This window comes from Rhamphochromis sp. 'chilingali' (assembly GCF_963969265.1).
Source record: "Rhamphochromis sp. 'chilingali' genome assembly, chromosome: 10".
In the NCBI taxonomy this organism is placed as follows: Eukaryota; Metazoa; Chordata; class Actinopteri; order Cichliformes; family Cichlidae; genus Rhamphochromis; species Rhamphochromis sp. 'chilingali'.
In genome coordinates, this window is record NC_137937.1 from 8,669,004 (window position 1) to 8,696,242 (window position 27,239).

At 42.0% G+C, this 27,239-nt stretch overlaps 1 protein-coding gene across 1 annotated transcript in view; it reads right to left on the reverse strand.

Annotated features, from left to right (window-relative positions):
• unc5db (unc-5 netrin receptor Db) overlaps positions 1-27,239 on the reverse strand; it is a 298,720-nt gene that overhangs the window by 93,712 nt on the left and 177,769 nt on the right. Inside the window, exons 5-7 of the mRNA XM_080894516.1 lie at positions 18,943-19,123; positions 17,999-18,166; positions 3,908-4,072 (exon numbers count right to left, since the gene is read on the reverse strand). Coding sequence (XP_080750642.1) covers positions 3,908-4,072; positions 17,999-18,166; positions 18,943-19,123 — 514 coding nt within the window. The remainder of the gene's footprint in view (positions 1-3,907; positions 4,073-17,998; positions 18,167-18,942; positions 19,124-27,239) is intronic.

The following is a 27,239-nucleotide window of genomic DNA, read 5'->3' on the forward strand; positions in this document are numbered from 1 at the left end:
TTTTGTCAATATCAAATAAACTGAGAACTAAAAGGAAATTCTCAATCTCTCCTTGTTGTATAGCTTAGCTTTTCAAACAGTTTTAACAGTTACTTTAGTCTGACAAAAGCCGAATGACGAATTAGCGCTTCCAGTCAGAGACTGAGGCTACGTCCACACGTACACGGGTATTTTTGAAAACGGAGATTTTCCGTTTTCGTTTTAAAAAATAATCCCGTCCACACATAAAGGCAGAAATGAAGGAAAACGCTGCTATGAACATGCCAAAGCAGCAGGTGGCGCTAGATTCCTAACCGTGCAGAAATGTTGGCCAATCAGAAGTCTAGAAGCCTCAGTGGGAAAAAGTAAACAAAGCTGGGGCATAGAAGCAGAACCGAGTCGTATTTGTGGAGGGACAGTAACTGTGTGTATATGTAAGCATTTAAACACTGCAGAGAGTAGAATTAACAGTAACAGTATTGTAGAAATTCATTTCACCGAAACAATAGCGTGGCGCACAGTGTGACGCATGCACCAGTTTATTGTATTTCCAGACTTGCTTTCGGCACAATTTACAGTGCACGCTACTCTGTTTTTTGTCAGACTTGAAATAGCCGAAATACCTTCACACTACGGAACTTCTTTGGCTCTTCCGTTCGACAATCTCTCCGGCATTGGAACCATCATCTGTTTTCTCTTCGGTCACGCTCGGTTGATTTTTCTAATCGGCACACTCATTTCCTCCATTACGCGCTGGCTCCATTACCCGCTGGCTGCTTCCCAAACAAACACACGTGCGGCTTGGCACTTGTGCTGTACGTAACAAGTCACGCGACGTGACGCTGCGGCTGTGATTGGTTCGGCTCTGCGCTACTTAATTTAGATTGGCTGACCTTTTTTTTTTTTTTTTTAAGAGGACAAGAGCGGCGAGGTCTATCGCGATAGCTTAATTTCTCTATCGAGTAAAAGTTATATCGCGATACATATCGTTATCGTTCTATCGCCCAGCTCTAATTAAGACCACTGTCTAACTGTCTAAAATGATTATCTTATTGCATTGCAGTGTTCTGTTGCCTTCCCCAAACTGACAACAACATTCTTTTGGGGGATACAATGTACCAAATGCACGCTGCACAAAAAAAACTGCTCAGAATCCACCAAGAACACAAAAGGAGGCCTATTGTGAGCTTTTGCAGGATGCACTGGAACAAGCCAGGTCCACTCTGGCCTCACTCCCACCAGACCCAAAGGAACTCACTGAATTCAGGTGTTACAATCGTTTCCATGGCTGCAGGTGTAAAACAAAATCAAGCACCAGGCATTCAGGCAGCTTCTACAAACATTTTTAAAAGAATGGGTCACTCTACAGAGTGGTACCATAATAGGATGTCACCTATGCAACAAGTCCAGTTTTGAAATTTTCTCACTTCTAAATTTTCCACAGTCAACTGTTAGTGGTACTGGGAATAACAGCAAGTCAACCACGAAGTTGTAGGCCATGTAAAATCACAGAGAGGGGTCGGCAGATGATGAGGAGCAGACTGAGCAGAGGTCGCCAACTTTCTGCAGAGTCAATCGCTACAAACCTCACAAACTTCATGTGGCCTTCAGATTCGTTCAAGAACAGTCAGTAGAGACCTTCAGAATGCATTTCTATGGCTAAGCTGTTGCATCCAGGACTTGCAACACAAAGTGCAATGCAAAGCTTCAGCTGCAGTTGTGTAAAGCACATCGCCACTGGACCCTAGAACAGTAAAGACACATTCTCTAGAGTGAGGAATCACGCTTCTCTGTCAGGCATTCTCATGGATGGTGGTTGCCAGGAGAACAGTAGATGTAAGATTGCAGTGTGCCAAGTGTAAAGTTTGGTGGAGGGGGGGATTGTGGTCTGGGGTTATTTTTTAGGAGCTGGGCTCAGCTCCTTAGTTCCAGTGCAAGGAACTCTTAATGCTTCAACATACCAAGATATTTTGGACAATTTCATGCTCCCAACTTTGTGGGAATAGTTTGAGAATGGCTCCTTTCTGTTCCAAGATGACTGCAAACCAGTGCAAGGTGCATAAATGAGTGACTATGATTTGTGAGTCCTGAACGCAAAGCAATAAAACACCTTTGGGAAAAATTAGAGCGGATACTGTGAGCCCAGCTTTCTTATCCACCGCACAAACATGCTTCTGGAAGAATGGTTAAAAATTTCCATAAACACACTCCTAAACCTTGTAGAATGCAATTATTTCTTTGTTGTAACTGTGCTTATTGTCAGTAAATCTTATAGAGTTGGAAAGACTTCTTATTTCCCCTAAATGGTGCCACATTTGTAAGGAAAATGCATTTCTGGGTAAAGCAGCAGAGTTGACTATGTGGGTTGTGCCTATGAAAACCTGCCAATCTCTGCCAATGCCAAACAGCTTATTCTGCTACTGACTCTTCTTTTGAAGATGCCAGGGACATCGCGAAGTGGGTGTCCCCAGGAGAGTTCACCACAAGAAGAATCTTCCACAGTTTTGCAGTAAAGGTTTGCAGGAGGGTATGGACAAAAGCTCTCTACCCAGACAAGTAGAGGAGGATGGACTGACCTATAGTCTTCACTTCAACCCCATTGAACACTTGTAGGATCAGCTATGTATGTTGTTGATGTCAGAGTGACCAGCACAACTGACATGACTGACTGATGACAAACGCTGGTTGAAAAATGAGATGCTATTCCACAGCTGGTGACCAGCATGAGGAGGAAGTGCCGGGCTATTGTGGTTATAAATGGTTTCTCCACATCCAAAGGAGGCCCCTGCTTGATAAATGAATGAATGATTAAACTGCCAGTATGTCTGGTTTCTTCAGACTTCTTAACAAATCCCATACACAGCACCAAACAAGACTCAATAGCAGAAATAGTTCTCTGGCATTAGCAGAGAGCATTTGGTCTCTTATTCGTGGGTGCAACCCGCAGACTCAACTCTGCTGCTAAACCCACAAATGCAATTTCCTTACAATTGTGGCACCAAAAAACAGGTGGTTGCTTTTCTTGCCAAGAAAAGTTAGTACAACAAAAGAAATGAAATGTACTAAGTTTATATGTATGTTTATATCATGCTTATTTATGATAGCAGCAAATAGCCAGAGTACTTAAAAAAAACAAAAAAAAACCCCAAAAGAAATAAATAAAAAGTACTCTGAAAGTTTTTAGTGATGTACTTGCACAAAGAAAGGTTCCTGTATCATAATATGTTTATATAGTCCATTTTACAATGATGCTAACTCACATTTTGGCAATTGTTTTTGGCTGTTGTTACACTGGAGCTGCCAAGTTGACTGATAGAAAAAAGCTACAGTGTTTTTCAGTGTTAAGATTGAGTGTAAACATTTACAAGCAATCCAAGTCAAGCTGGTATTAATGAATGTATCTCGATTTATCTACTATGTTTCTCCAATATCTGTTTGCAAACATAAAAAAACTGATAAAAGCTAAGGATCTGTGGTAGAATGGACCAAATGGACAGAAGTCATGCAATAGTCTGCGTAAAGCTGAATTAGCATTACTTGCACACTTGTGCATAGAAGCAAGGTTTAGATTTATTAATTACATTTACAGCTTATTTAACTTGTTACTGGGACCAGCTCATTTGATTTTAAATCACTTCATACCAAAATAATAATGAAATTATATTTCACACATCAAACATTATTTGAAAGTAGTGACTGGCTGACTCATGACAGGTCAAGGGAGCAGTGTACAGAAGAAAGAGTGGTGACATTATCATGGACTGGGAATCTGTGTCAGTCCACACTGTGGCTTCTTTTTCAATTCACACCTCCTCTTCAAGCACGCTTGCGATGACTTGCCATGTTATAGTAAGTGTATATATGATAATGATAATGTTGGGGGAAAAAAATAGAAAAATGATGATGACAGTAGAGAGAAAGGCCTTACTCTGGGTACACAGTCCATCTGTGCAGTTCTCAGTGGCCTCACTGTTCCCTTCGCACATTTTGCCTCGGTGTCTGGGTATTGGGGAGTTGCATTCCCGAGTTCGCTGCCTCTCACACTGACTGCTGCACACTGTCCACTGGCTCCACTCATTCCAGCCTCCATCAACTACAATATAGGGATGTAGATATCACAGAAGGGTTAGCACAAAGGCAAAACAGAAAGACAAAGACTGGCACCATCCCACATCAGTGATTGACGGTAAAAACTTTCAGTGCAATCACCAGTGACAAGTTACAATGTACTTTGATTAATATTAAGATTAGATGTCTTAAGTGATTTCAATAAATGGTATATTTCAAATTAATGGCATATAATGTGCATCCTAATTAACTTTAATAAATAATACATATATAATATAAACAGTGCACTCGTGCCATTTTGGTAGGAGTTTAATTGGTTCACAATAAAAACCTTGTTAAGAAGTGAAGGGTTTCAGTCTATGCTAGGGGGCTATTTCTTTGAAACGGTAAGAGTCAAATAATGCAGTAACATTAATGGAATCAAAATGAGGCTGCATAATAAAATTGTTCCTGGAGTTCCTGAAACAGCCTAATTATCATTAGAAAAAAGACAGGGAAAAACATTGTTATACACGCTCAATCAAAGGACTTCTAAATACTGAAGAACTCAAGGGACTTTCATAGAGTACTTTTTGAGACAGTTCACAGTTTATGCAGGCTTATGATGCTTTAAACTGATTTTCTTTCTTTACACATTAAAACCACTTACACCTAAACTTTAAAATTGATCATCTTATTACACTCCAATGTTCTGTTGTCTCCCCAAAGAGGCAACAGCACTCCCTTGGCAGGGCAATGTACCGCACAACAGCAAAAAAAATCTGTTCTGAATCAGCCAGTAGAATACAACAAGCCCACAGTAAGATGAGCATTTGCAAATTTAAATTAAGAGGTCACAATAATAAATACAGATACAGCTTTAGATTTTTATAGGTTTTTATTAAAGTGTGGTATAATAATATAGCATAATAGGTTTCTTGCCATAGCACCATTAGATAATGTTGGGAATACTTTATGACACTATTTTAATAGTCTCAGGTAGAGGAGCAGCAGCAGAAAACAGCTGCTTATTCTACATATTTTTAGAATTCTTCTTCATTCTAATTACTTACTAGTTACTCTTAGCATCTAGTTACTGGGCCACTGAGGGCATGTGTCCTTAACTGACAAATCAATGTGTATTACCAGAAAGCTAGGATTTCACTTGGGACATATTATCAATACTGTATTTATTAAAATGCAGATTCAATTTTTTGTTTATTTGTCTGAAAAAAGGGGCAAACGGATTGATTCAGTCCTATTTGTTGAGGACTCACTACTATGTTCCAGGCCAAATTGCCAACCAACTTTCCTAAAAATATGTTTCTGAAGAAATAAGCTAAATAAGCTACATTCTCAATGACATTGTTTGGTTAAAAAAAGTGTCTTAAATACATTTGACAATACTAAACAATATTTGCCATTTATGCGTTGGTTTATTAGTTATATTGATGATCATGTCTTCCCACGTCATGTCTTTGCTATGTATGTGTGGCCTGGGGGGTGTCCAATTTCACTGCAGGTGTAAACATTGTATGTGACAAATGAAAGGCTCAATCGATTGATTGATTACTTCTTATTTTTGATTAATATTTCTTTTTTTCAGAAAGTAGAGTCCATGCTATGGACTTTTTGAGGTCTCTGCTCAGTAAAATAAATGATAATAGATAAATATAGTCTGCTATAAAGAAAATAGGAAGTGACACATCCCTCGCCTGCCATCAAGCTCATCTTCTCTCTCATTTGGAAAGAAAGCATATTGAACAAAATGTCCATCTTCCTTTAAGATAAAGACTAATTTTCCCTTTGGTAAAACACATACACAAATTTAAAAATGTACATGTTTCTACAGCAAGCTCAACTAAACACATGGATTCAGTATGATTCACAAATACAAGTGCTGGTCTGTTGGTACAGCTTGAGAGAGACACTTTCTCCCCATTAACCCCAAGGCCTGTTTATATAATGGAGTTTCATGCAAGGCTATGAAACCAAGGCAGCCTGGTGCATGCTAATAGATGGGATTCTTCCACCATGCTCTGTCATCTGATCAAGGAGGGCCTCATCATGCTTAGCTTAACAAATACAGGGAGACCATATGGCGCCTGAAGATTTTTTGGCAGCAGCGGCGATACCCATAATACAGTCTTGTGGGCGATGAAGAAGGTAATTTTCCTTTGTGAAGTTCCACAGGCCCTACCTACACACTGCAATTGTTTGTGGGTTTTTCTCACCTACTTGTAATGCAAACAAGGTGTTTGTATGTTGGGGAGAGAACGCTGAGTGCTTCTGAGTTTGACCACAAACACTAGTCATTGTTTGCGTATTGTTTCCCCTATGACTTCTTGCTCTGATTCTGTTGAATGAGCTCATTTGCCAACTGGTAAACAATAGAGAGAGTTTGACAAACTGTAGCACTTGCAACATTTTGGCTTCATAACTTGCCCTTTCTGGTAATTTTATGTTGTTTTTCGGCAATGTCTAGTTTCTTAAATTGGCTACATATAAATTCTCATTCATTTTGTTTTGGTGATATTTTTAGAGCATGCGTGTCCCTTTCTTTTTCAGTTTTACCAGATCTTCTGGTTGAACTTAATTACAAACACAACACAACATTTTCTTTCATTGAAACAGTTCTGTGTTTATCAGAAGCAAGCAACTTTTGAAGTTTTTATGAACCGGCAGTAGATTTAGCTTCTATCATATTACATAAACAGACAATATATAATACATTGATGTATAAATATTTTGTGTTCAGTAACTTGGATTCTAAACCCTGCAGTGGCAGCAGACTTTCAAAGCACGTTTGAAGAGAGATCATTTCTTAAATTTATTTTATTTTACAGCCAGGGAAAACAGTGGCTGGAATAACCAAAATGACTGTGACTGTTTGAATTTCTGATCTCATTGCCTTAGAAATGATTGCTTTAAAGACATAGACCAGGTCTATGACCACTCGTCTAAAAAACGGGATAAGAGGGAGTCAGTAGACTATGATGTAGTTGCTGAAGGATTGCAACTTGTGCAAAATGAGATGGCACTCAGTAAACGTACTTTTAAATAGAAATTTAACCAGAATGCAACCAGCTGAGATGACTACCCTACTGTAGAGACAATCACTGACGAGTTGGGCTCATTAGAAAAGTACAGATTGATTGCAGTGTGTTGGCAGTCTTTCTGTCTTTTTAAATTAACAACTAACCAGGCAACCTTCGTGATTAGTTTGCAATCAAAGGTGGTTGTCGAGAGGCCGAGGGTGCTGCAAGCCCAACCACTGGTGACAGTAAAAACTTTCAGTGCAATCGACGGGAAACAACAAATTTTGACTACTTGTAGTGAGGTTGCTGTCCTATTTTTACTCTAGTGTGTGAGCCATTAGGTACACCACCATAGTGAAAGTACCAAAGTATTAGCATCACTGGTTCACTTTGCAAATTTTTTATAATACAGAGGAAAAAGAGAGAAAAAGGCATGTATGTAACACTGTCTGACATTTAAGAAATTACAGTCACTGCTTGTGCCTGTTACAAGATAAGCTCACAAATTGCTGGTTTTCTGCTTAGTCAATGACGGATGTGAAAATTATACTCATGCAACATTACACTTGTCTGGGCCAAGAAGTGATGTGTCAGACATCTTCTGCTAAATAATACAGTAATGTCCTAAGTGTTTACTTTGTTAGCAGCAAGTACTTAATGTTCCCTAATATTGGCTAACTATGAAAACTTGCAGGACACACCAAACCAAATGAGACCCAGGAGTGATAAAAAGATGCAAGGAGATATTCTAATGACTTAGAAATGTATCTTGGAACTTAGAACTAAAATAATGATTTATATTTCTTTGAAATGATAAGGTTTGTCTTTAATTTGCCAAAAGTCACTGGCAAAAAGGGATTTTACTTTGATTTCATGTTATAGTAATTTTTGTGGAAGAATTCAGCAGTTTACAGCTGAATTTGTTGTGTGTCTCTTTGCCTCACATGACTAGTGTCTTTTCTAACTTGGAGAGGCTTTTTGAGTTGTCCTTGCTGGGCCACAGCTTCCCAGGTACAATGCTCAGAGCCTTCTGGTATTACAGCCATCTCCACAGTGCAGTTGGGGTCCGTCTTTGGGATTTTATTACCAGATCAACTTTTCTTCAGAGGAGAGCCTAGGGGATCCAGATACTCTCTATTCACACCATGTAACCACACATGTGTGTCTTTTTGGCTGGGTGTACATGTGCATTATTTCTAGGATTGTGATGTTTGGCACTTTGTCCCATCAGATAATGTTCTGGATGCACTGGAGGTAGCACGTGTTATTTGTTTTTATCCAGTGCAGAACATTTCAGGACCCTCTGGTTTAGAGGAAGTGCATGGATAGAATAATTAGGCAGAGGCACTGGTATGAAGAGAATGGGAGAGTTAATTCCAGTTTGTATTGTATATGTATTGTTATTGGGGTTTTTTGGACTTCTTTCAAGTTTCAGCAGCCATATTGTTAACATGGTTAGCATTATAAGCTTACCTTTTTCAGGTAACTTATGGTAATGTAGGGAAGTTTTATATTGTTATTTAGCTGTTTTTTATTTTAATTTTACACTTCCAAAATAAACATCAGAAATTATAAGACAGGTTTTCCTTAAAGAAAATGCATGACTGCATATACTGCTCCAAAAGATATATAATGGTGATTACAGATTGACAAGGTACAACACAAACTCTATAGGAAAGGGGTAGCCAGGACGTCAGGTCAGAGGGGAGATACTGTCATCCCCACCCTCAGAGAATGGGTAAACAAGCACCAAGAAAAATAACACCAGCTACTGATTGATGGAGATGTCACTCAATACTGCAAAACCAGATTGACCAACCTTTGCACCACCTGGACTGACTACAAGAAGAAAGCCTGTGACTCAGTGCCTAACACATTGATCCTAGAATGCTTTGAACAATAGGTCAACAAGACTTGACAGGTCATCATCAGGAATTTCATAGGGATGTGGTGAACAACACTTAGAGGCCAACTTCAAGCCAGGTCACTATCAAGTGTGGGATTTAACAAGGAGATGTTCTGTCCACACTGTTCTGTATATACCTGAACCCTTCAGATCATTAACAATACTGGCTACTATATGGCATGTACGATAGTGGGTGATATTGAAAAACCCTACCAATGACTGGACAAATTTGGACTAAGAGAAAACACATAGGTGGTAATTATGGCAACCCAAGAACAAACTCTAAGTACAAGATCATTAGACGCTGGGCTCTACCTCCCCAGATGCAGACTGTGCAAAGATGTCCCTGAGACAATACAATACGTAATAGTAGGGACACCATAACCAAGTGGCCGGCATAGTGTATTAGAACATCTGTCCAGAGTATGGGGGGCTAGAAGTCCTGAGATCAAAATGGGATATAGCTTGGGCAATATCGTGTGGGAATTCTAGATACAGATGGACAAAATGGTGATGGCTGACAATGTACTGGTAGACAAGCAGATGAAGAAGGCCGTAGTGATAGATATTGTTAAACCAAGTGATAGTAACATCAGGAAAAAGGAATACAAGAAGCTTGAGAAATACCAAGTGCTGGGAGAGGAGCTAGACAATATATGGAGGGTGAAAGCAACAGCTGTCCAAGTAGTAATCGTAGCACCCGAGGCTGTGACCCCCAAACTGGGTAAGTGACTCCAGCACATTCCTGGAATGCCATGCGAGATTTCTGTTTGTTGTTAAGTGTTTAAAAACAATAACGTTTTTATCATCTGACTATGACACTGTGGTATAATAAAGATATTAAACAAGGATAAATTAACCATACATGCCTGTGCCATACACGAGCAATGTGAAAGCAGCATCCACTCTGAGTTTGTGCACTGCAGTGCAGAATTTCTATTAACTTAACTTTAAAAAGCTGTTTTTTCCAAATGGAAACAGGGGCTCCATTTCTGTGTATTTTCTCTTCTCTTTGCAATCTACCTTGGCTGTCTGCCTCATCATGCTGCAGCAACTATCCTTGTGCATTCAGAACATCATTGAGGTAATGATCTGGGGTGCCCTGTCAAAACTGGACGCACTTGTCAATCAGCAGCTCAAGACAGGTTCGCAGGGTCTTCTGCTTCACTCAAGTCTGTTTTTTCTACACAAAGACTAGGTTCAACCCTGATAAAAGGGCAAAATGCACTTCTGTACCTGGCCCACATACAACTTCAACCATCATGTCGGGGCTCCAGGCCATGGTAGCGGCACAGGCCTGCTTATCTCTGCTGAGGAGGGAGATTTTCTTTCCTCCATTTTTGAACTTAATTATTTTTCCCCATAAACAGCATGCTGTTAAAACAACCCACCGTTCTCTCCATCTCTTAAAGGCTGCATTTAAGGCTGACAGCTTTAATTGGTAGCAAGAGGCAGGAAGTTGGAAACTTCAAAACACACACATCAGCCATTGTCCAAAAAGCCCAATTTCTGTTTCATCCTGCAAGGCAGGAAAGCCAGAAAGCCAACTCTGAAAGCCAGACCTTCAAAAACTGAGGCAGAGCCACTATTATTGATTAGTAACACCATCAAGTGTTTTTTTCTCCTGCACTAAAATGCGAAGTTTTACTTGAACTTTGATCTGATCAGTGTGGCTGGGACAGAGAACAGTGGTTTGAAAAAAGTCTGCTTGCATACTATGTACTGATAGTTTTAGGATATTGCAAAAATGAAAAAAAAAATGTATTGGGACAGAATAACTATGTCTCTTGGATATTAAATAATATGGTCATTGGGCAATTGGAGTGCAGAATTAAGCTACTTCTTCTATAGATGTAGCTTAATTTGATTAATTAGTTGAGTGTTAGCCCTGGTGAGACAGTGACATGACAAAAATGGTACCATTTGTTGTGCCTTGTGTCTTTTTCATTGCACTCTCGGATTTATTTCTATCCGCCTCAACTGCTGAAAGCCATTGATGGTAATGATGGGATCCAGAGTGTTTACACATAGCCTTGTCTGTGAGAAACACATAACACCTCATTCACTAGAACTGTTACTTTATTTTCCAGCAAGAAAGAGACATATGACTTAAATCCCCTCCGCTGGGCATGTTGCAGGGCAAACTGTAGCTCCGCTGAAAGAAGAGGTAATAACCTGGCAGAACATATCCAGTAATGCAATAGCTCAAAAAAGTCACCAGCAATAAATTGCACGCTATTTTCAAATAGCAAAAAGTTAATATAGAATCTTTCTAAGATCAGAACAGCTTAAAGTGCAGAAATTGAAAAGGTGACAACATACATATAAGAATTTAGTTATTGTTATGGATCAGAATGTATCATTTAAAATCTGTTTTGTTCCAACTTTTCATTATGCAGCCAAGCCCTGCTGTTTCAAACTGAAAATGACTGTTTACTAAATACAAGCAAATGAACCTGATTCAGGATGTCAGAATGCCGGATTATCTACAAAATACGAAGCAAGAAGCATGGAATTATGTAGTAAATAAAGAATTGATAAATAACTCAATATATCTAAATATATCTTATAGTTTTGATTCCTGAAAATAACCACCGTTTGCTCAGGTGTTGTCAGGGTTCAGTTGTGATATTTCTTGCCTTCTTAGTGGGGTTGAGAATATCGGTTGTTTTCTGCGGAAGTCAGGTTAGTTAGTACACAGCTGACAACCCTATTGGACAGCTGTTAGAAATCAAATTATGGCAAGAACCAATCAGCTGAGTGAAGAGAAACGACAGTCCATCAATACTGTAAGAACTGACAGTCAGTCAATCCGGAAAATTGCTAAAACTTTGAATGTGTCCTCAAGTGCAGTCACAAAAACCATCCGGGGCTACGATTAAACTGTCTCACATGAGGACCGCCCCAGGAAAGGAAGACCAACAGTCACCTTTGCTGCTGAGGATGAATACATTTGAGTCACCAGCCTCAGAAGTTAACAGCACCTCAGATTAGAGAATAGAGAAATGTCACACAGGGTTCCAGTAGCAGACACATCTCTACACCAACTGTTCTGAGGAGACTGTGTGAATCAGGCCTTTATGGTCAAACTACTAAGGAAAAGCAACAAGCAGAAGAGATTTGTTTGGGCCAAGAAACACAAGGACTGGACATTAAACCAGTGGAAATCTGTGCTTTAGTCTGACAAGTCCAAATTTGAAATCTCTGGTTCCACCTGCAGTGACTTTGTGCGACGCAGAAAAGGTGAACGGATGTTCTCTACATGCATGGTTGCCACAATGAAGAATGAGGTGTGATGTTGTCGGGGTGCTTTGCTTGTGACACTGTTGGGGAATTTTTCCCAATTGAAGGCACACTGAACCAGCATGGCTACCACAGCATCCTGCGGCGACATGCCATCCCATCTGGTTTGCGTTTACCATCATTTATTTTTCAACAGGACAATGACCCCAAACACATCTCCAGGCTGTGTAAGGGCAATTTGGCCAAGAAGGAGAGTGATGGAGTGCCTCTACAGTCACCTGACCAAAACCCAATGGAAATGGTTTGGGATGAGATGGACCTCAGAGTGAAGCCAAAAGGGCCAACAAGTGCTCAGCATCTCTGGGTACGCCTTCAAGATTGTATGGAGACTTATAGATTTTGGTTAAAAAAAGACAGAGTACTACAGGTGAATCACTGCAGAAACCATAAAAAGACCATCATCAAAGTAAACAGCATTCATTTCTTTCTCCCTTTTCTTTCCCCCAGTCAAGTCTGTCCCGTATTCAGCAAGTGAAAATAAAATAAACAATAAAAGGTGAATCAAATGGACCATTACGGCAAGGCTGGGATGGTCAATTTGGTAAAGTAAATCCGTTGGGCATCTTTCTTCGCCTTTAGACAATAATTCTGATGGCAAAAGAGCCAAACGGGACAGGCAAAAAAAAAAAAAAAAAAAGTAAACAGCATTCATAGGAATCTACCGTAGCAGATTATTTTTTCATTACTTTTAAAAACTGACAGCACTGTGCTGATGATATTATGGCATTTCATCTGTCCTTCTGGCCAGGTCACTTTGGTTTCTCTTTGCGCTATGTCAAATACTTTGATGAAAGGTTTCTGATTATACTTTATAATTTGTGCCGTTAATAGCATTTCATTACATATCCCAGATTAAAAACAACTAATTGGTTTTTCCCTCAACTTATTTTACAAACTAATGAGTATTCATCTGGACTAATTCTCTCTGCTTGACTTCTGCCCCTTCTCCTTCTTCTTCCAATGTTTGATCCTTCTCTGGTGTTGCCATTAAACTGGACCAAACTTTCGGTCTCCATCTGTCCATCTGAAGCTTCCCAGACAAAACTCTCATGGCATATACTTGTAACTGAATTACCTTTTTTTTTCTGTTCACGTGTGAAAATGAATGTGATGATGTGCGAAACTGCTGCTAAAACGGCTTTAAGTGATAAATTTATTCTGAAATCTATTCATATCTGTCTTCTCTGATTTTCAAGAACATTTTCCTGCATAAGTTATTAGTCTGGCATCTTCCAAGCCAACCCTAAATGTATATTTCCACACCACAGGTTGACCAAATTGGGAAAACTCCAAAACACTTGAACATATTTTGCTAATGAACTGCTTTTAGCACATTAAAAGCAAAAGTACACACCTAAGTATTTTGCATTGCTGCACAATAAAGGAATACCAAAATGTGCAAAACAATTACAGCAACCTACTCCCTTTGTCTTCTTTACTTTGCTCCTCTTTTTTCACTTATACATCAGACTTGAACTATGATGACCAATGACTGACATCAGTTTGTGATGACCAATCTGTGAGTGTGGGTTTTATGTGTAATTACAGAAGAAAGTTTGAGCGGAGTATTCACCTGGTGCCATTCGATTAGGCTACAAAAGAAGTTCATTTACAACTTCCCTCTCATGCAGAAATAACTGGGCCTGTCAGGATGTAGAGATCAAACATATCTCATTTTGTCACGCTGATTTTAAATGTCAAAGATTAGAGCATTTGCGCATATCTGTAATACATGTGCATATAAATAATCTCACTAACAATGTACAGAGCTAAAGGCCAATTATATATGCTTGAACAAACCTGTCACTTAAAAATGACTATGGAATGAGAAATTCATACATTTGCACTGGCAAATTAGCAAGAAATTACCTTTTTTTATCATCATAAGAAGGAAATATTTGTACAGCAACTCTCTCAGTGCTAATGCACAATACTGTTTGTGAACTCATTGGCATAACAATTTGATTTAAAAGTTGGATTTAAGCACATTTAGGGCAGTGATTATAATGCATTTCCTCCAAATTGTACTTTTTGAAGCATGCAAATGTATTTTTAGGTGTTAGTGTCTCTGTAGCAAATAAAAATGTTATGTAAGGATATTATCTCTCTTCTCTTAGCAGAGGTAATGGACAATACTCCATCATCCATGACTTTTCTCTTTCTCTCTCTCTCTCTCTCTCTCTCTCTCTCTGCTCTCACAGCTAGAGATTGACGAGGTACAACACAAATGCTACGGCAAGGAGGAGTCAGGACGCCAGGTCAGGGGGGAGATATCATCACCCCCACCCGAGATTGGGTACATAGCCCCAAGTACGATAGGAGAAGGATCGTTGAGTGCGAGAGGAACTGACCTGAAAAATAGGATATATATATATATATATATATATATATATATCCAACAAAGAGAGGGAAGGTAGTCAGAACTGAGGGGATTGAACTACCAGAAGGCAACATTGCAGACATAGAGGACAGTTACAAGTACCTGGGGATCCCACAGGCAAATGGGAACCATGAAGAGGCCGCTAGAAAGGCTGCAACCACCAAGTACCTGCAGAGGGTCAGGCAAGTCCTGAGGAGTCAGCTGAATGGTAAGAACAAGATCCGGGCCATCAACACGTACGCCCTGCCCGTGATCAGGTACCCTGCTGGGGTAATAGGCTGGCCAAAGGAGGAGATAGAAGCCACTGACATAAAGACAAGAAAGCTCCTTACCATGCATGGAGGGTTTCACCCCAAGTCCAGCACCCTGAGGCTGTACGCTAAGCGGAAGGAAGGGGGCCGGGGACTGGTGAGTGTCAGCACCACAGTCCAGGATGAGACAACGAACATCCAAGAATACATTAGGAAGATGGCCCCAACTGACCGAGTGCTCAGTGAATACCTCAGGCAGCAGAAACCCAAGAAAGAGGAGGGAGACGAGGAACCATCATGGAAGGACAGGCCCCTGCACGGTATGTACCACCGGCAGATAGAGGAGGTGGCTGATATCCAGAAATCCTACCAGTGGCTGGACAAAGCTGGACTGAAAGACAGCACAGAGGCACTAATCATGGCAGCACAAGAACAAGCTCTGAGCACAAGATCCATAGAGGCTGGGGTCTATCACACCAGGCAAGACCCCAGGTGCGGGCTGTGTAAAGATGCCCCAGAGACAATCCAGCACATAACAGCAGGGTGCAAGATGCTAGCAGGCAAGGCATACATGGAACGCCATAACCAAGTGGCCGGCATAGTGTACAGGAACATCTGTGCCGAGTATAACCTGGAAGTCCCGAGGTCAAAATGGGAGATGCCCCCAAGGGTGGTGGAGAATGACCGAGCTAAGATCCTGTGGGACTTCCAGATACAGACGGACAAAATGGTGGTGGCTAACCAACCGGACATAGTGGTGGTAGACAAACAGAAGAAGATGGCCGTAGTGATCGATGTAGCGGTTCCGAATGACAGCAATATCAGGAAGAAGGAACACGAGAAGCTGGAGAAATACCAAGGGCTCAGAGAAGAGCTCGAGAGGATGTGGAGGGTGAAGGTAACGGTGGTCCCCGTGGTAATCGGAGCACTAGGTGCGGTGACTCCCAAGCTAGGCGAGTGGCTCCAGCAGATCCCGGGAACAACATCGGAGATCTCTGTCCAGAAGAGCGCAGTCCTGGGAACAGCTAAGATACTGCGCAGGACCCTCAAGCTCCCAGGCCTCTGGTAGAGGACCCGAGCTTGAAGGATAAACCGCCCGCAGGGGCGTGCTGGGTGTTATATATATAAATCTGATCATTTGTCAGCATCGAATACTTAAAATGTTTAATTAATTTAATGGCTAAATCCAAGAAGTTCAGTCAGTCATCCCCCAGTTTAGTCCAGACTGATATATCCACTTCAGTACTGATTCTCTGACATTTTAATTTGTTTGGTTATTACTAAACACCTGAGAAGCATGACATTTCCATCTGCCTCAGGTCTGTATTCAGTGCTATTCAACAAAAATAAATTCAGTTAATTCAGCTTGCATGCAACTGATGCAGCAGAGCTGATCACTCTACTTTCTTTTATTGTTAATGTCATCAGACAATGCGATATATCAACAGTGTTTCATGTGTACTATATTTTTACAGTTTAAAGCTTTGCCAACTTTCTTTCATCCTTCATTCTCATACTCTCATGCCAAATATGAGGAAACCCAGTATTTTATGAGGAAAAAATTGATTGATTAAGTTGGCTTTTTTTTAGTCTGATCAGATTTGTTCCATGTTTCACCAACAACAACAGTCCTAGACACCAGAGCACAGAAACTACAGTTTATGGCCATGAGTTGCTGGAGGTGTGCAGACCTGTTGGAGGCTGCAACAAGTTCAAAGGGGATTATTCAGTGCAGGTAGCCTAAAGAACAAACTTCCACATATTTTTGTGTAGTTTAAATACCTGCAGCCTCATAAGATCAAAGGTCACTTTTAGTAAATCTGATCCATTTGCTTTTTTTTTAGTGTTTGGTTAAAAAAAGTAACTAATTGTAATTGTATATTGTAATAGCTGATAGTCACTTATGAATTACTTATGAAGATTTAGGCTGTTATTGTTTTGCAGGACTGCATATGACCCTAAGTGCACAGTGGGATGTCTAGACTATTAAAGGAGCCAGTTTGTACAAGAGAATAATCCCAGTACGGCAATATCAGATCATGTGTCGGTGACAAAGAATATTCTACATAAAAGTCCATGTAAAGTGCCCCCCTGCCACACACACACACACACACACACACACACACACACACACACACACACACACACACACACACACACACACACACACACACACACCTTTTTTTTGTAATGCCTGCTATTCAAATTTTAAGAATTTGAAAAGTGTGTGCATTGGGGCTTTTTTTTTTTTTACATATGTATAAAACACAAGACAAATTTATGAGTATTATTAATTATTTTAATATTATTATTATTTGCCTGTTGTGGTTATCCAGAGCAACGAAACTAGTTTTGACTCAATAGCAGCCTTTTGTTTAAGAAACAGTCACAGGTATCCATTTAAATTCTGCAGATATGTCTGTGTGTTGATGCATCCTTCACCATAAAGGATAACCTTTGCCTGGGTGAGCACAAACCTCCCCAGATCAACAAAATCCCTCCCTGTTTGCTCTTGTAAGGTAAAAATTCATTTTCTCAACAAGCACCTAAGCTCACCTTCTCCCACTGAACTGCATGCTGGGCACTGAGTCATATAACCTCTTTCACCACTGCTTCTGTTAGTCACTTTACTTTGCATCATAAATCTGCCTTCTTCTTTTTATTGTTTGTAGTTTCTTGAGCATAGCAGTGCTCTCTCTCATTGGCAAAGGAATAATGTGTAGCCACTATTGGAACTGACCACTGCAGTCCCTTTATTGGTTGCCTGCAATGCTAATGAGGCACGAATGAAGCTTATTAACGTCACTCTACATGTCAGCGATAGCTAAATGTTACTGTTATTGTTCAAATAGAATTAAACAGCCTTGCAATAAATTCAACTGAAAACAGAAGTGATAGAATTGGAGATAATTAAGTCATCATGCGCTAATATCATTAGAACATTTAATGTGAACATTTTTGTCGGACTTACCAGCTTAATTATTTTCAGCCAAGCATTAATAGTTTTTGACACGTAGCAAAAGCTACTTTTTGTATCTTCACAGCCCCATTAAGCTGTGCTTAATCTAAGCAAAAACTGAGAAGTAGAACTAACTTGGACAGGGCGCGTTGCAAGTGATCTTCTGTACGGACATGCCCTCGCAGAAGGCCCCGCCATTCAGTGGTGCCGGGTTCGTGCAGGTCCGAGATCGCTTCTGGACACCCCGCCCACATGGCGCATTACAGGCCGACCACTCCGTCCACAGGGACCAGCCGCCATTCACTGGAGAGAGTCCAGCAAAGTTAAGAAAAGAAAAAGAAGTAGAGTGAGGGCACGGCAATGAATAATACTTTTTACTGAACTCTGGCATAGTTAAACACTCTAACAAGAGCTGCTGGGGTTATTAATGATTATGCAGGCTCAGAGGCAGTGCAAGGCAACAATGTATAACGGTAGGAGCAGATTGAGCACAGCGCAATACGCTGGATATACAGCTCCCTGTTTCGTAATTGCTCAGTTCAGTGTTTCTTGCACTTGGATTAAGATAAAGACAAGGAACTATGCGAAAGCAAAGAAAGCAGCCATTAAACGGAAACGTCGTTTCTAAAGGCGACACTGACTCATACTGGTTGACGGGTTTGGAGTCGACCGCTTAGCGTTGTGACTGAAGCACTTTATGATCTCTCTGTCTTTCTCTCTCTCTGCTCAGCAGTGCTATCAAAGCTGGCGAACCCACGTTTCTGGAAGGCCTCTGGCAAATAAATACTTAATAAGCAACACTCCTTTTAAATGAGATTAAGACACACTGGCTTATTTCCTTTCATAAAGTACACATTGATTTTAAATGAGAGGCAGTAAATTGAGTGTTTGAATAATACATTCATCTGAATAAAGAGGAAACATTGCTCTTCAGTGGGAACACAGAGACGGGTCTCTTAATCACTTGTGTATAGGGGCACAGGAAGCCGAACAAATTGATCTGAAGTGCCATGTAAACATTGTGTCACTACTCTGTAATGTGTTGTAGCAGGCAATAAGCAGCTGCTACGATGGCGTACCAAAGACTATCACAGTTGCCGTGGCGCTACGTCTCTTTGCCACAATGTTGCTGGCCAGACAGGTGTAGTTGCCTGAGTCGGACAGGCGCGCTTCGTTGATGATGAGGTTGTGGTCGGCTCGGGTGTCGATGTTGTCATCCGTCAGGGAACTCACCAGCTCTTCATTTTTCAGCCACTCCACCTGTCAAAGAGTGGTAATATAGTACTCATATGAGGAGTGTTTGCAGCAAATATCACTAACATCATAGTTAAGTACAACACACTAGAGCAATTCCACTTAACACCATGTTAAATGGGCAGACAAATGGACCCAAGATTTAAAGCAATCCAATAACACAGGAAATAATGACTGATAGCTATGTTGACATGTATTCAAAATAAAGTTTATTTTCTGACAAACAGAAGAGCTTTGGATAGGGTATAGGGGTTAGGGTTGGTTTAATCAAATGGCTATCTTGATTTACCTATTTGAGGCTATAAAAAGAAGCCAAAGATGGAAGAGCCAAAAAATGCAGTTCCTCTCTTTGCCATTTATGGTTAGGTTAAAAAGCAAATCAATCCCCATACACTCTCATGGTAAAGTGCCAAACTTTAGCCTTAAAAACATGTTAACTGCCTTTTATAAACAAGGTCTTTGACCTCTATGGGTAGTTTCCCCTTTCATCAGAGCTTTACGGTGGGGGGATTTAAATACTGCTTGGGATTAAAGTTAATGGACAGGTTTGCTAACACAGGCTGCTCCAATCGGGTGCTAGGCCTTAGTTCTGTGTTACTAAACTAGACTATGTTTGTGCTGTTGGTACCTTCTAGAGCATTTTAATATGTGGGGTACAGCCCACCCAAGACGTTTATTCTTGAGTTTTGGTGATAGAGATTTTAGCACTTTATCAGTCTGTAGCTTTGTACTACTTAGCAGCTATGCTAACCAGGTTTGCTACCTTTTCCTGATGACTTGGTAGTCCACCCTCTGATCAAAAAACAAACAGAAAAAAACAAAACAAACAAGCAAAATGCTGCGGCTTAAAAGTTGAGAAACTAATGGAATAGCTTACGCTGTAGGTTAGATCTTTTTGACCAGGATATGTGGTTGAATGCACATGTTAAACAAATATGTAGGACTCCTTTCTTGCATTTGTGCAATATCCCTAAAGCTAGAAAAATCCTGCTCAGAGTGATGCTGAAAAACTAGTTCATACATTAATTACTTGTAGGCTGGACTACTGTAATTCATTATAATCAAGTTGTCCTAAAACCTCCATTAAAAGTCTTCAGTTGAGCCAAAATACTGCAGCAAGAATGCTGGCAGGGACTAGAAAAAGAAAGGGTAATTCTCCTATATTAGCTTCCCTTCATTGGCTTCATGTTATATCAACAATTAAATTTAAAATTCTTCTCCTTACAACAAGGAATAATCAGACCTCATAGTACCGTGTCACCCCAGTAGAGTACTTAGCTCTCAGACTGCAGCCTTACTTGTGGTTTCTAGAGTATTTAATAGTAGAATAGGAGGCAGAGCTTTCAGGCCCCTTTTCTGTGGAACCAGCTCCCAGATTGGATTCAGACACCATCTCTACTTTTAAGATTAGGCTTAAAACTTTTGTTTTTGAATCCTCCCTTAGCTAAGCTGCTATAGACCTTCCCATGATTCACTGAGTGTTTTTTCTTCACACACCTCTTTTCACTCTCTGAGCTAACACATCACTCTGTGTTTTCTTCCTACTGTTGCCAAGTAATTGGTCACTTTACCTTTCAATACAAAGTGCCTTGAGGTTTACTGTTGTTGTGATTTGGCAATATATAAATGAAAACGAATTGAATAGAATTAGATTTGGGTTAAAATAGACATTTTCACAGTGTTAACCACATGCAAACCTCCGTTTTCCATTTAACTAAATTGTCTTGTGGCGACTCAAATTTTACATACTTTACTATAAACATACTACATTTATACAAGTCCTTTATTACATTTATTAAAGGACCCCTATTATGCTTTGCTTCTCTATTCCTGGCTCTTCATGCTGTCAGTGACTGAAGACATCCACAGAACACACAGAAGCCCTGCTATTCATATCCTTTTCTTGCAAGGGGCAGCCTGTCAGAAGAAAGTTGGTTTAAAGGGCAGAAATGCTAAAACAATGGGTCTAAGACAGATAAATAAGATTAATAGACTGCACACTTCCTGTCTTGAGCACTGGCTCGACATGGTGAAGCAACACTTTGTTTGTTTCGAGCATACTGAACCCTCAACGTGCAAATCTTAGTAGCAGATCCTGTATCTGGATTCAGCACCCCTAAAAAAGCCCAGCAATACACATAACTGCTGATCAGCTACATTTTACAAGGCCCACCCTGCCGATTAGCCACAACTAGGCAGTATAACCACTAACGCTAAAGCCATTAGGCAGTCAAAGGATGTGCTATAACCAATTACCAGCAACAGAGAGGAAAACTAATTATGAATTACAAACTTAGTGACGCTTTACTGCTTCTACCCTGGTAAGGGAGCTGCATCGCTGCATTTGCAAATTACATTCATAGCGCAGCAAAATGGGCTGGGCTGATGGATTTATAGGAAGAGCACAGGCAGCCACCCTTGATAATAAACAACACTCAGGCTGGATGCAAATAGGAAGCGCCTGTGGGCATGCAAACACTGGGTAAATAGAAATGACACACAGACCTGAGGGATGATGGATTGCAGGTATATATTGACATGAATAAAAATGATAATGAACGTCATAACATAGTAATCATTTCTCTCATTTTGTATTTTTCCGAACTTCTATTTCAACCAGTTGTGCCACTCCAAGTTAGAATGAGAATTTCTCTTTTTTTTACAGTGCGACTGAGGGCCTGCAGATTTTTCTGTATAATTTAACACTGGCCTCTAACACGGGGGGTTTCATCAGAGGTTAAGCGGCCTAGCATCGTTAGATAGATAAGAAAACAGAGAGTAAGAGGAGCAGGGCAGGGGATGGGGTCTAATTTCTCATGATTAAAGTCATCCGTCACTGAAGGGATGACACGAGTCCTGGCACCCTCCCACACCGCACTACATCCATCCCCCCCACCACCACCACCACCAACTTTTTTTATGTATTTATTTCAATTTTACCCTGTGGGGAAATCCGTGACTTGAAAGAGGCAATTAATATGTGGCACGAGCTGGCCCTCCCAGTGTGGGGCCACACTGCACATTAGCTGTCTGTCTGCCACTAACAGCCCTTGGGTACTGATGAAAAGATTCACCAAGCGGAAGAGAAGGGAGGAGAGAGACAGAGACAAAGAGAGGGAGAGAAGGAGGAGGTGATGGGGGAAAAAGATGAAGGGACAAATACAAATTAGGCCAGTGGTTGTGTGGTAGAGGATGTGAGGAATGAATTGCCTAATTGGCACATTTGTTTCACTTAGGATGCGGTCATCAGTGTCAGCCCTGACAGAGGGGTTACCAGGTGGGCCCCCGGCATCAGGACTTCCTTCCTGTGATTTCATTACCCGAATTGCCCCTGAAGGTCACGTCCTCACACCAGCCAGGTTCCCTTATCTACTTAACTACCCACACACATACACATGCACAGCTTATTCTTGATGACATTTCCTGATGATTAGATGCTGAGAAATGTGGGTGTCGAGGGGCAATTAGAGGACAGAAGAGCAATGTAAACGGGTGACACTGTAGCCATCACCAAGACTTATGAGGACAGTGCTGATCAAGTCCTTGCCAGCTGAAGCATTTTTTCCCCTCTGCTCATGTGTCTCATTGCTTGGCTCTAATGGTCATTTGATGTCAAGGTGACTCAGTACAAATGGAGTGCTTCAGTGCCCTAAGGAGGAAAATCTGTCTGCTGAGTCATGCTTAGGTGTCACAATTTTACATGATCTCCTCCCGCCTGTGGGTGACTCTTACCTGCCTGACTGTGGGAAACGGAAGTTTTCCTCTGCTGAGCATCTCATCAGTGCAATTATATAGATTAAGTGTGCCACCGGGCATATCCCTGGTGATCACGTGACACCAGCAAATCAGACTCCTGGCTTCAGGGCTGATCCTCCCAATAGATCTCTCCGTCCACCAATCAGCAGGCCTTGTCATTAAAAGTATGTGTGCATCCACACATACACACAGATACACTTTGAACTCAGCATGACATGCTGTGTTCATCCGAACAGTCAGCCCGACAGCGGCAGGTTCATTCGGAGGGGAGCTATCTGCAGCTCTGTTGTGCTCTCCTGCTCTGGAGGTTAATCAAGAATGATACGTGGAGAACAGAAAGTGGGTCTGCATCGCCCATCCCCTCTCCCCTATTGCTTCCCAAATGCCACCTCTCCTCCCCTCTGAGCTACAAGGCGCTGCATTACTATTCCACCTCGATCTGTCTTATCTTAACGAAATAAATAGAGGGAGCGCCTGGCTGCGGCCTGGGCCGGGAGGGATGTAATTGCTCGGCTTAATAATGAAGCTCATCATCTGCTCTCTAGGAGCTTTTCTCTGACCTATGAGAAAATAACAGAGGAGTCGGATGTGAAAGTAGAAACAAGTGCAACAGAGGCGGGAGGTGGGATAGAGTTAAATGCTAACTTGTTTTCGGAGCTGCATCGCAATGTCTTTGTGAAGCTCACCAGAGGAGAGCTTGTATCACGGTGCAGGAGCATTTAGTTGATGCTCCTTTGTACTGTGGCCTGTCTACCTGAGCTACTGTAGATCAAGGGGATTCATCCTGGATTAAAGGCTTTCATTCAGGGAAGCTGAAATTGGCTTCCAGTTTGGCTGTTCATTTCACACTTTCTCTAAGAGTAACCTCTCAAAAGAAACTCATTATACAAGGCTCTCATGGACCTCTTTTCTCCCCAAGTTAAAAGATCTACTCTGCATTCACATCTCCTGATATCTGTGAACTACAAGTGGAGAATTGGTCTTGGATCGGGAGCCGTGAAACAAAATTGCAAATAAGTTCCTTCTATGTTCTCTAACCATAGCCAAATTAATTTCAGCTCTCTGAATATGAGATATGAAGGTATTTTGTTGCAAAAAGACCCCATAGAAAGTTACATTTTGATGCTTACATTTATTTTGTCCCACTGAATTCATAAAAAGACACCAACAAAGACTTTACTTTTGATTAAGTCTTAAATGGATGTCTGAGCATTAAAGGCTGAATCTGTTTTCTTTACAAAGAAATGATGTGAAATGGCTGAGAGGGTATAATTATTGATTTAAGACCATTTCAACAAATCTAAACATACAGAAACATACACAATAGCAGCCACGTCAAATGTCTTGTGGGAGAGACCCTACAATAATACAGGGATTTGGTTGGTTTTTTAGAGCATTATATAACTGATGAACATGCTGAACATCTTAGCTAACAGCTGCATTTAGGTGTCTGAACAAGGGCATGTAGCAAATAGAGACTTAATCAAGCTAGTTAGTAATCCCCAATATGTACAACAGTAATTCATTCATTCACTCACTTATCCCTTTTTAAGGGTTGCAGGGGGAGCCTAAGGGGCCTATCCCAACTGTCTTAGCGCGAGAGGCAGGGTACACCCTGGACAGGTCACCAGTACACACAGACAACCATTCGCAATCACATTCACACCTATGGGCAATTTAGAGTTCCCTTTCAGTCGATTCACTCGGTACAACACATAAGTATGGGATATCACGCCCTCGCGTGTCCTGGCTGAAGAAACCTTTAATCACGCCTTTAAGGCAGATGACGTGTGATGACACGTGCACGGCCCCGCCTGCACATATAGCCGCTGTCATCACAGTCATCCCTCAGTTCTTACGCTCTTCACCTCGCTGAGAACACCTCTGCTGAGTTGGGCTAGCTAGCTGATGCTAGTTAGCTCCGTTGTCTGCCGACTTGAACTTAGCTTAACTGCCCCTGTTGGTGTTAGCCTCCACCGCGCAGTTGGTGTGTAGGCTGCCCGCGGAGCGCTAATTTCAAGTTTTTCCCGTGCAGCGTTTTGCTTTGTGTTTTGGAATGTACTCTAAACCGAAGCGAGCAAAGCAGAAATCTTCTGTTCGCCCCTGCCCTCAGGGATGCAGTTCCTCTTTGCACGACAGCGACCAGCACGATGCCTGCCCTGTCTGCCTGGGGATCGTCCACGCTAGGAGAGCGTTGACGGAGCCCGAAGCCTGTGCGTTATGTCGCCAGCTCCGGCGCTCGACCCTGGAAAGACGGGTGACGTTTGTGGAAAAAGTGCTGGGACGCTCGGCTGTCGCACGGCATGACCCTCTCCTTTCTGAGTCTGGAGCCCCGGCTTCGTCCGAGTCCGAAGACGAGGATTTTCCGGTCTATGTCCCCGCAATTAGCTGGGCTGACCACATGGACTACGTTGACGGATTAGCCGATGACGAGCCGGAACCATGCCCGTCAGCGCTCCTGCATGGTTCCTGCATATGCATGGTTCTCCATAATCGACCACGATGCACCCTTGGGTTTGGACGCGCTAGCGCACCAATGGCCAGACGTGCTCCTGTATGCATTTTCCCCAGTGGAAATGATATCTCCAGTTCTAGAGAGAGTGCGTCGGCATTCCCCCTCTCTCTGATTCTAGTGGCCCCTTGGTGGCCCACAAGGTCGTGGTATGCAGAGATAATCAGCCTGCTAGCAGTGAGTCCTTGGCAGCTTCCTCTCCGCAGGGATCTCCTCTCTCAGGCGGGAGGAGAAGTGTTTCATCCGTGCCCAGATCTGAGGCGCCTTCATGCTTACCTGCTGAGAGGTTAAACTTGATTGCTAAGGGTTTGCCACCTAGTGTGATAGCGACAATTCAGAGCGCTAGGGCCTCATCTACTAGAGGCTTGTACGCTTACAAATGGCGAGCCTTCGAGCAATGGTGCCAGGACCATCACATTCTCCCATTTCAGTGCTCTATTGTGGATGTTTTGACATTCCTGCAGGAGCTGCTGGATAAGGGCCTTTCATTTTCAACAATTAAGGTTTATTTAGCAGCTATTATCTGCTTGTCATATTGGCTTTGACCGGGTGACACTAGGTGCACATCCCCTCGCCATACGTTTTCTGAAATGAGTTCGCCGGCTGAGGCCCGTGCTTAAGTCCAGTGTCCCTGCTTGGGACTTGTCTTTGGTGCTGGAGGCCCTTTGTAGCCCCCCTTGAACCCATTGAGTCTGTGGATATGAAATTTCTTTCGTATAAGACTGCATTACTTCTCGCTTTGGCTTTGGCAAAGCGAGTGGGTGACCTTCATGCACTCTCTGTGCATCCCTCCTGCACACAGTTCTCTTCTGATGGCCACAAGGTCGTATTGCATCCAAATGCTGCCTATTTTCCCAAGATCATGCCTGCATCTTATAGCTCAATGGAGTTGAGTTGCTGAGCTTTTGCTCCCCACCTTTTGCATCTGAGGAGCAGAGGATGCAGCATTCTCTTTGTCCAGTGCGTGTGCTACGCACCTACATTGAGCGCACTCAGAATGTGCGTTTATGTGACCAGCTGTTTGTCTGCTTCGCTGATCCAAATAGAGGTAGAGCTCTGTCCAAACGGAGGCTGTCCCACTGGATTATAGAAGCTATCTCACTGGTGGTCTTGCTTTTCCCCACGGAGTGAGAGCTCATTCCACCAGGGGGATGGCAACCTCATGGGCTCTTTTTAAAGGGGTGCCTGTAGCTGATATTTGTGCAGCAGCTAGTTGGGCATCAACGCACACTTTTGTGCGGTTTTATCGGTTGGACGTTACAGCCCCTTCGGTGGCTCATGCTGTCCTTTCTGCTGGGTCTACCACTCACTAAGGATGTGGTGGTCCGATTCCGGTTCGGTGGCTGCTCTGTGGGGCGTGTATATATGTCCCATACTTATGTGTTGTACCGAGTGAATCGACTGAAAGGGAACGAATAGTTATGTCTATAACTTCTGTTCCCTGAAGGAGAGGAACGAGGTACAACACAAGGTGGCCCCACTGAGCGGCTATCGAACTGAGGGATGACTGTGATGACAGCGGCTATATGTGCAGGCGGGGCCGTGCGCGTGTCATCACACGTCATCTGCCTTAAAGGCGTGATTAAAGGTTTCTTCAGCCAGGACACGCGAGGGCGTGATATCCCATACTTATGTGTTGTACCGAGTGAATCGACTGAAAGGGAACAGAAGTTATAGACATAACTATTCGTTTCCAATAAACATGTCCCCACTAACTGCATGTCTATGGACTGTGGGAGGAAGCCAGAGTACCCGGAGAGAACCCACAAAACATGGGGAAAACATGCTCCACACAGAATAATGGTGATGGTGGAATTGAACGCAGGACCTTCTTGCTGTGAGGCAACAGTGCTA